The sequence below is a fragment of the Macrobrachium rosenbergii genome, chromosome 11 (genome assembly GCF_040412425.1).
Source record: "Macrobrachium rosenbergii isolate ZJJX-2024 chromosome 11, ASM4041242v1, whole genome shotgun sequence".
Taxonomy (NCBI): Eukaryota; Metazoa; Arthropoda; class Malacostraca; order Decapoda; family Palaemonidae; genus Macrobrachium; species Macrobrachium rosenbergii.
The window spans coordinates 11,545,118-11,555,967 of record NC_089751.1 but is presented as its reverse complement, the minus strand read 5'-3'; the positions used below and the strand labels follow the sequence as shown (position 1 = coordinate 11,555,967).

Here is a 10,850-nt window from a genome sequence, read left to right as displayed (position 1 = left end):
TGGGCGAGCAGTAAGATGGCAGAAGATGAAATGCAATGTGAATGCGCGAGCATCGTCTGTACGCCTCTCACGCCGACAAAAGCAGACACAGTCAAACTCCCTCAGTTTTCGTGCAAGAACACGGCATCGTGGTTCCTGCGCGCAGAAGTACACTTCTGCATGGCACGCATAACAGACAATGCAAGCAAATCCAACATCACCATGGTGGCGCTCCCGGTAGAGGTGTTCAACAGGATCTCCCCCTGGCTCGACACGCACGCGGCATTAAAAGATAAACTAATCAAGACCTACTCAATGCCCGTGACAGAAAGAGCACAGCGCACACTTGACCTGGCATCCCAGCCCCTCAGAGAAGCATCACCCAGAGAGGCCTGGGACGAACTGCAGGGGCTCATAACATTACCAGGCCGAGACAAGAACGGGAGGATAAGGAAAATCAACCTGGCAAGGGCGATCTTCCTTCAACGCCTCCTGCAGGAAGTAAGGAGCCAGATAAATGACGCCGACGCCCTCGACACTGGGACATTATTAGACGTTGCCCAGAAGGTACACAAGGCCATCAAGGCCTAAGAACACGCTGCCACCCTGGAAGCCTGCAGCCTGACGGAGAGCAACAACGACGACGACGACAGAGAGATCAACGTCATCTTCAAAAAGAAACCGAAAGAGAACAAAGGGAAATCATTTGCGATGTGGTGCTTCTACCACAAGAAATTCGGTGCCAAAGCACAGTACTGCAAACACCCCTGTTCCTTTCCAAAAAACGACATCAGCGGCCACAAGTAACAGCAGTGGCCGCAAAACCAATCTCCCCCCGACCAGCAGGTTTTTTCACCAAAGATAAAATCTCCAAGCACTGCCTACTGATCGACATAGGGCAATGCAATCCGTCTTCCCGCCGACGAAGGAAGATCTTAAGAAGAAACTTGACTCAACAAACGCCCTCATCGCAGCAAACGGGACACCCATTCACACATAAGGCACAACAACACGGATCACCTCCATCCTGGGCCGCAGATACCACTGGCCCTTCGTCATCATGGATGTCAAGTTCCTGCTGCTGGGTGCAGATTTCTTAGGACACCATGGACTTCTCGTCGACGTCGGAAGGGAACGACTACTGGACACAGGAACCTGCCACTCCCGCTAGCTCGCTAAAGGACCGGGGATGCCCGCCATCTGCTCCACAGCTTCCAGCAGCTACATATCCCTCCTACAGAAGTTTCCAGACGTGTTTAAACTGGAGCTAAGACAGTCACCGGGGGCTTCAGCAAAGCATGGCATATTCCGTCACATCACCACGACAGGCCCACCAACTCATGCAAAGTTCCAGTGCCTGTCCCCATAAAAGCTACGAGACGCCAAACGGGCCTTCGCAGAGATGGAATGGATGGGTGTCTGCAAAAAAGCACAAAGCACCAAGCCCGTGGGCATCACCCCTCCACATGGTAAAGAAGGCGGATGGCTCGTGGAGGCCGTGCGGAGATTACCGCCACCTAAACATAGTGACGACACCAGACCACTACCCCCTCCCAAACATGCAGGACCTAACGAGTGCACTCCACGGGGCAAAGATCTTCTCCAAAATGGACCTGCTCAAATCATATTTCCTCCACGTCCCTGTACACTCTGACGACGTCCCAAAGACCGCCATAATAATGCCCTTCGGGACCTATACATTCTTCTATTCAACCTTCAGTCTCAGAAACGCAGGTGCCACATTCCTGCGACTGATGGACACCATTTTGGGGGACCTGCCCTTCTGCGTCTGCTACATCGATGACATCCTGATCTTCTCCAGGTTGCCCGAGGAACACCTTCGACAAGTGCATCTTCAGGAAGGAAAAAATAGATTTCCTTGGGCACGAGATCTTACCTGCAGGAGTATGTCCGACAGCATCTAAGGTGAAGGCCATAGAGAAGTTCCCAGAACCCCAAAACACCAAGGCCCTGCAGGAGTTTCTGGGGATGATAAATTACTACAGACAGTTCATCCCCAATGTCGCCCAAATCATGCACCCACTAACATCATTCTTGAAGGGAAAGCCAAAGGCACTGACCTGGGAAGTTCCACAGCAGAAGGCATTCAGCGAAACGAAGGCAGCCCTCACCAGTGCCACGACTTGACACACCACAACCCTGCAGCCACCCTCAGGTTAACAATGGACGCCTGCAACATCGCCTGCGGTGCAGTACTGGAGCAGGTGGTGAACGGCTCCCCTCAGCCCTTGGCCTTCTTCAGCCGCAAGTTCTCACCAGCTGAAACCCGCTACAGCGCCTTCGACAGGGAACTGCTGGCTATCTACCAGGCCGTAAGGCACTTTAAGTACCTGCTGGAGGGCACCGAATTCACCATCCTGACGGACCACAAACCCCTGGTACACGCCTTTGCAAAGCAGGGAGATGCATGGTCGGCAAGACAGCAGCGGCACCTAACTGCCATCTCAGAATTTGGCTTCACCATCAAATACGCCCCTGGGAGAAAAAACCCAGTGGCCGACGCCCTCTCGAGAGTAGAAATAAACTCCCTCCAGCTCGGCATCGACTATGAAGACCTGGCGAAGGAGCAAGCAGCGGACCCTGAGACGATAGCCTACAGAATGTCACTGATGGCACTGAAGTGGGAAGACGTGCCCTTAGGAAACTCCAGAACAACACTCCTCTGCAACACCAGCACAGGCCACCCTCGCCCCTTTGCGCCAGCTTCGAGGAGAAAGCAGGCATTCGACGTGATACACGGTCTCTCCCATCCTTCAGGGCGCACAATGGCGCACCTTATGACCAACAAGTTCATCTGGCACAGTATCAGCAAGGATGTATGTCGTTGGGCGAGGAACTGCATAACGTGCCAGACAAGCAAAACATCTCGCCACATGGAATCTGGGATCGGCGTATTTCCCCAACCACGTCCGCGCTTCAGCCATATTCATGTCAACGTCGTCAGCCCCCTTCTGCAGTCCGGAGGAGCAAGATACCTCCTGACGATTGTAGAGTGCTCCACCCGTTGGCCCGAAGCAACCCCCATGAAGGAGGCATCCACAACGTCGTGTGCAGAGGCCCTTCTCTCCAGCTGGATCAGCCGCTTCGAAGTGCCCGACAGCATCACCACAGACAGGGGCCCTGCCTTCCTCCCAGAACTCTGGGTCTCCCTGGCACGTCTGTTGGGCACGAAGCTGCAAAGCACAACGGCATACAACCCTGCAGTGAACGGCATGATCGAGAGAGCCCACCGCTCTCTTAAGGCAGCTCTCATGGCACACTGCACCAACGAGAACTGGAATGCACAGCTCCCCTGGGTCCTCTTGGGTCTTCGCACCACACCTAAAGCAGATAACAATGCGTCCCCAGCCGAAAAAGTCTATGGGGAAACATTGGTCGTGCCCAGAGAATTCTTCCCGCCATCAGCTGGGGGCGCAGATACGCCCCTCCTGAGGTTGAGGGAACTCTCACAGAAGTCCGCTCCCTGCCATAGGACCTTCACCGACAGGACCAGTAGATACAACCCACCTGCCTTAGACTCCTGCGCCTATGTCTTCGTCAGGGTGGACGCTCGTTGGCTGCCTTTAACGAGGACCTACATGGGGGACCAGAGTCATCAGGCGGGCGGCTAAAGCATTCCTGCTGGACATCCACAGGCATGAGGATTGGGTAACGCTGAAACCAGCGTTCCTGTTGGACAACGAAATCAGCGAGGAGACAGGCAGGCGACCCAGAGTTCTCCCCTCAGCAACACTCCACAGGAACAGCTGCCCCCATGCCGAAAAGAGGCCCAGGACGGCCCACAAAACAGCCCGTGCCAGAACCAGAGCTCGCGCCCACACACCACCTGCAGTTCTCGAGAAGTAGAGGCCCACTCCAGTTGCTGCAGCGCCTCCGCGATTGATGTGTCATCCAATAATTTCTTGCATAATTATTGTCTTAGGGGGGAAGTATTGTAAGGGCGTCAAACCGCCTCTCCGTTCCTGGTGTTTCGCTCTACATTTGTACATTAATCATGTTGTATTTGTCACTTGTTATTGTTTCAGATTCATGTATCTCATTACTGTTTTTATATCATTCTGTGGGCTATTTACCGATATATGTACCTGTCTTGTACATGTTCTGTAATGCTCTGTATGTCATTTTATGTCTTTCAACAAACACAATTCTGTACGGACGCAGCAGGGGCTGTAGGTCGGCCGCTTTCTGCATTATAAGTACCTGTCATGAACAATAAAGAATCAGTCTCACTTCTGACCTTTCTTGAACCTCACAGTGTTACCTCATTTATGCTTTCCAAAGCCTAAAATGAGTTCAGTGGCCTTCAACTATTTTCAAAAGGGTAGTTTGTTCATGCTAGTTTTCCTTTATTTGGAGGAATGGAAGCATTGCTGCATCACTAAAGGCAGTAAGTCCAGCCTCATGCCCTGCCAGGACATAAGCCAATCTTAATTACATAGGTTCTTCAGAAGCTGCTTTCTGTGCATCTTTGCTGAAAATAACATACTACCAGCTTTACAGTTTGGGTTTTGCAAAGGCCTTGATTCATCTGATGCACCCTTGTCAATATCAGTTGTTTTGCAGAGTGCTTTTGATGAAAGTGTATGCATGGTTGGTTTAGATTTAAGTTCATCCTGTTACCCATGTGACTCATGAAGCACTTATACAAGCATTACAGCATTGGGAATTAGTTAAATCTTTGTCAATATTTTATGGTTTAGATTTAAGTGCATCCTGTGACCCATGTGAATCATGAAGCACTTACCTACAAGCATTACAGTATTGGGAATTAGTTAATCTTTGTCAATATTTTAAGTGAAATTTTGATAGGCAGAATTTTAGTGAGGTCATTTCAAGTGTTCCTCAAGGGTAGTGTTCTTGGACTTTTACTATTTATTATCTATACTAGTGACATGTGGCAAGGTCTTGGAGAACTGATTGTATATGCCAGTGACACAACTCTTCTAGTTGTTGTGCCTTAGGTCTGTAGTGGAAGAATCCTTAAATAGTGATATGGCATGTATTCATGAGTGGAGTAGGCTTTAAGGCTTGAAGCCACTCTTCAAAAACTCAAGAGTAAGATTGTTAATCCAGAACACTGGCTTTTGCATCCTGATTTCTTACATAACTTATAAGGTTTCAAATACTTGGATTCTTTCGAGATTTTGTAACTTTTGATAAGAAATTGACTTTGGAGAAGCATATACATAATATTGCTCCCTTCTCAAAAAGTTAGTATCATGTGGAAATGTTTTAGAATGTTTCAAGATGAAGTGCTGTAACTCTTCTCCTTCCTTGTTTGAAGTACAGTACTCTTGTCCAGCGTGGTTTTATGGTGTTGACTCTTCGATAGAGATAATGTTTGAAGTACAGTACTGTTGTCCAGCATGGTTTTATGGTGTTGACTCTTGGATAGAGTTATGTCATCAATCAAGTTATTTTGCCAACCCGTAATGTTGACTTGTGGCATAGACATAAAATGAGTTCATTATGTTTGTTGCATAAAGGGTAGTACAACAAATATCCTCTGCACCTGTCATTTTTCCGTATCTTTACCTAGCTGGTTTTGCTTACAACACTGGGCAGGCTGCTGCTGCAATCCTTTGTTGTTTTCTACTACCAGGTTTAATACTACTCAGTTTGCTAAGACTTCTATCTTGGCTACAACTAAAGTGGAATAGTTTGCCTAATGCAGTTGTGGAATCTTCTGATCTCCAAATGATTGAAGGACAAATTATTCCTGATTTCTGCTGACATCTCAATTCAGATGTGTGGTATATGGCTTTCATTTTCTAATCCCTCATATATTTATCATCATTTCCCAGAACTTGTCTCTGCAGGCTGATTTCCCCTTAGGAGCCCTCTTGGGTTTATAGTCTAACTTTATTACTAAGGGTTTTCAGCATGAGGTTTGAAACAAGAAAGAAAGAATGCTGCTACATGAATACATACATGACATCGGCCTATTTGTCAAAATAATCTCTCTTATTTCTGCTTAATATTTCATTTGATGCTTTGAAACATCTTTCCAAAATGTAAGCTTTCATAATAAAGTTTATTATTTGCATAACTTATCTACTGTTTAAGATAGCTAAATCTTTGTGCTGGCAGGTGTGGTCAGCATTCAAAATAGAAAGATTGCTTGGCAGACCTGGATGACTATTTTGTTCATCTGTTCTCCACCAGGTCTGTTTCAAATGTTTTAGTTCTCATCACAGCTCTTGACAACCCCGTAAGTTGTTGAAAGGTTAGAAGGGTCGTACTTTTGACAACTCCCCAAGTTTTGGGAAGGTTAGAAGGATCATACTTGAACAGTTGGTAGGTATCCAAATAATAAATTTTATGAAAATTTAAATTTGGGATATGTATCCAAATAATATATTTTATGGAAATTTATATTATTTGGGAGTTAATCTTACCCACTGTTAATGATAGCTGATTCCCACACTGGCAGGATGGGTTAGTGCAGCCAGATAATAATCTGCCCAGCCAAGCAAAACTACAGGTTTCTTACATGAACCCAAAACATTCTAACCTGATCTGGGATCCTATCTTGATTGCATGGCTACCAGAAGTTGGAACACTCTCAGGGAGTAAGCCACCTCAGCAGAAGCATTTACGAGAACCCTGTGTCTAGGTTCAACAGCTCAACAAACCAGAGTCAAAACTAAGGAGACTACCTATTTGAAACAAAGGTACGTTCCTATACAGTTAACGTTACTTCTTGCACCCCAACACTCAAGACCAGGCTTCAAAATTAAGGAAAGACTAGAAGGTACTCTTTCGTTCAGTTAAGGAAGCCTATACTTGCTACAACTAGCAGAATAAGGGCTGCAATTTCAAATGAAATTTCCAAGTCTTTTAGGAAATATACAGAATTACGTTGCAAAACGGAATTGTTTCCATAGCACTGCATTAATTAATCACATTCTCTACAATCTTCTCAGAATTATATAAAATAGAAATAGCTTCAGTAAACAGCAAACAAAAAGGTGGTTTGTTTATTTTAAACAGTAGTATTCAGTCTCCAAATGCGCAAAGTGATTAATATTGTCTCTAATAAGCTTTAATCCGAGTACGTACACACTAATTGCCCCTATAAAAGTGTTCCTATCTCATTACTCCTAAATGAGGTCAAGTTTGACATAATAACCCTGAGAGGGGTAACTGCCTTAAAATTTTTCTTAGCTCTAAACCCAGGGCAAGACAAAAGACTAGAATTTTCATTGCACTGCAGAACTATTAAGGACATGGAGTTTTGGGATTCTCACAACTTGGAGTTTTGGGATTCTCACAACTTGTTAAGTACCACTTTAGGAAAGATAAAACTTTCTACCATGAATGACTACCCTGCAGAAAAACATCAACTGCACCAGTCTGATGATCTTGGAGGATAAGCAGTAGGCTGGTAACCCCCAGTTCTGAATTGTCAAGAGGTCTACAGTTTCTACAGACACCATTGTGTTGGAAGAATTAGTTAATCTAACACATTGTTCCTACCCAGAACAAATTAAGGAATTTATATTATATTTCCTGCTTCTGTCCAGGGACGAGAGGGTTTGCTACGCTGAGCATTAAGGAATAAACGTTAATGGTATCATTACCTAGTTGGTCTAAGGGCGCATACACACAGGTGCTCAAGCACCCTTTTGAATACTGTACTGATTTTAGCATGCTTTGATGCATGTTGTCTGCAGAATCACCAGATTTCCATTCCTTAATCTTCTCTTCATTTCTCTTCCTTGACTGGGCCATCAGACCCCTTACCTTCTTCTCCAATTCAGCTTGATCTATTCCCATAGCATCTTCTGAGATTGTCTTCCATGCATCTGATTTCTTCACCCTGTCCTTGTAGTCAGCTGTAGTGGAATCACCTAGTACTGGATGTGTTCAATACAACTTGATCAACATCAGCATTTGCTCCCAGGCCACTCAATTGTATCCGCTGTGCTCTGAGTGTTTAGTCCACCTTGTATGCAAGCAGGCCACACCTTGCCTTGTCCACATTGGTGATGTCAACATATTCCCAACCAGTGCTGTCATTATTACTGCACACAACAGTTCACATGTTAACAGCTTATTCAGTATTATGTTGCTTACATGTTGCAAATGCCTGTCTGAGCACCCATCCTAAATATAATTCTTGATGTCACAGTATATATACCTCTTAGATAGAAGAAATTGCTCAATTGTTTCTCTGTGGAAAAGCACGAAAACTGTGAGAATCTATCTTCCTCCCTAGAAAGATGAGAGACTGCATCAGGACTAACTATGATTTTTCTGGTTGAACAGAATGTCCAGACTATGCCAGACATTCAAATAGAGTAGAACTTGAATAACACACATCTATTGGAGCTCATCCTGCACAAGGGAGGGTTTAGAAAGACAGAAAAATTCCCTGCATGACCACACAAATCATCTAGTTACAGCACTGAAAAAACTGCCAGAACCGTACTGAATGACTCCCTGGAAAAAAAGAAGCTGAATGAACCTGTGAAGGGCTACAGACAATCAGTACTGTCCTCCAACTTTCAAACACTCATAATGACAAACAGGTGATTGTAAAAGCCTGAATAGGATTCCAAAATGACTCGAAGACTGCCTTTATAAGACAAATATGTCTTCTTTTCTATAGTCAGTATTTACAAGGATGAGAGGAGCCTGGCCCTTACTGAACCCCAGGGTTTCGGAGTAGTAGTAGTAGTCTTAGACCAGATGAATCTTAGAAGACAGCCCAGGAGCAGGTGCAGGCCTCTTCATGGTTGACTTCCAGGACTGCTCCAAGAAATCAAGGTTCTCAAGGTTGACTTCCAGGACTTCTTCAAGGAATCAAGGTTTGCTTGCAGAAACATCCTCCCTAACTGCCTTAAAGAGGGACAGAATAAGGAGGTATTTAAGGAGCAAGTAAAAAATTACCAGCTTCTGAGAAAATTACATCTTCGAGCTGAGAGCACAATTGCTTTCTATTCTCAAGCATGGTATTGGTAAAAGCAAGTGACCTCTTCTCAGAAGCAACTGAGATAGCTTTCTCAAGGCAAGTCAAAACTCCAAGGACTCCTCTAAAAGCCTTAATACCTTCTAGCACCACAAACTCCTCAAGCTGGTGTAAGGAGTGAGCAAACAAGTTAAGCAATAGCTCAGTAAAAAACAGAATCTTCAATTGTGCAGAAAAGCAACTTGGATAAATTTTCCGCCTTAGAATAAGGCCAGAAAACCTTGCCAATATTAAGAGTATGCCTCTATAAGAGTTTAAAGGAAAAACAATCAGGATCTTAAACTGTAGAAAGTTTCAAGTGTCGGCAAGGCACCAGTATCGTACAAGGCAGCCCTTTGCGCCTTGTACAACGAAGGTGGAAAATGCTGACATTCACGAACAAAGCCTTGAGCCAGAATGCAAGAAAATTCCTTGAATCATGTTCTAACTGAGAGAGAAAGCCTAAGTTTTTCACATACTAAGCAGGCACCAATGAACCCGAGATTAACAGAGACCTAGTCTATATCAAATCCACCACCTTAACGAAGTTAGACAAAAGGGGAGCACAATGAATACCCATCCAAGACACACAAGATGACACTTCTACACCAAGTTCCTCATCCTCCAAGGCAGAAGAATGAGCCAGGGCTGCAGGAGCAGGCTCCTCTAGCAAAAAAACCAGGCAACATGGGAGACAAGCACTGCTAAATCCATATGGCACACTCTTGTGGCACAAGGTGACAAGAGAAATCCATGAATTAACACCAATAAGTGAATGAAACCCTCCCTCTTGATGTGTCTAACCTGAAGTGCTGAGAAACAGCTGAAAAAGTCATAACTTTACACCACCAAATGTAAGAAGCACACCCTCTTGTTGCACCACACTTTAAGCGCCAAAAGGCAGAAGAGAAATTGCTGACATAACACTACATGTAGTGCATGGCTGGGAGGGTGGTTCGGAGGAAAAAATTAAAAACACAACTGCCTGGCTCTTAGTCACCTCTTGAGACCAAATGTCATCAACAGAAGACAAACCACAAGCTAATGAGGCTACTAAAATGGCATCGAACTTAGATCTAATATAGGCGCCTGCTAGTGAAGCAGAAGCTGATAAAACAGGTTTTGATGTTGGAAAACCTATTTTGGTAGCCACTGTTTGTCCTCAAAGGATGAGTTACACTCTCATGGTTCCCTCCAGGGCTCCATAGGACAGACCAATCAATTACAAAGAATTATCTTGTAGTTGGTGTCCGCCAGAATAGTGCTTATTAGCACAATAGCATACAAAGGACCCAGGACAGGAGGGCTCTATCTCCTGTCTTACAATGACTACCTAGGCTCAGAGTCTTATTCGCACAGATGTGGCAACAGCCTGTCCCAGCCAACTCCATTACACACTGGTCTGTCCATGAGTTCACTAGTCCCCAGGTTGTGCCCTGGAAATCGCACTCAAATACGCATTTTTTTCACTTTATAAAATATGAGAAAGGCTAAGTACTTAGTTTTACGACCCAGTGAAAAGTTTTAGTGTCCTAAAATTTTAACGAGCAGGCTTATTATATTTGTTTAATTTGGGAGCTAGTAAGCCTCCTGCAAAGTGGGAAAATTATCTGGGTTTTGAGGTTTATCTATTGAGTTAAGCCATTTTGTCACCTGTCAATTTCTTTTGTAAGCTCCTTTGAGGGTGAACAGTGGCTACACTAAAAAAAAAAAAAAATTTGACAGGAAAAACTTATTTTTGAAAGCTGCTGAGTGTCTCAAACCCATCCATTTTCCCTGGCAAAGGCATGGGACTGGAGTGAACATTTATCTTGCACAGACCTGGCATGTAATGAAGTACATAAGAGGCTGAAGATGATACAAGGAGAAAAAATAGATTATGAGAACAGGAGTGGCA

The 10,850-nt window shown here is 44.8% G+C and overlaps 1 protein-coding gene across 1 annotated transcript; it reads left to right on the top strand.

Annotated features, from left to right (window-relative positions):
- Positions 1–1,381: 1,381 nt before the first annotated feature.
- LOC136843474 (uncharacterized) lies at positions 1,382–2,127 on the top strand. The gene is made up of 2 exons (XM_067112010.1): positions 1,382–1,448; positions 1,802–2,127. Exons 1-2 carry the CDS (start codon positions 1,382–1,384, stop codon positions 2,125–2,127), a joined length of 393 nt encoding a protein of 130 aa, XP_066968111.1.
- The last annotated feature ends 8,723 nt before the right edge of the window (positions 2,128–10,850 follow it).

Bases quoted from the DNA above. Each gene is read 5' to 3' on its own strand.
- LOC136843474 (XM_067112010.1), top strand. From the start codon at position 1,382: ATGGAATGGATGGGTGTCTGCAAAAAAGCACAAAGCACCAAGCCCGTG. The intron at 1,449-1,801 runs GTAAAGAAGGCG...GATCTTCTCCAG, and splicing joins GGGCATCACCCCTCCACATG to GTTGCCCGAGGAACACCTTC.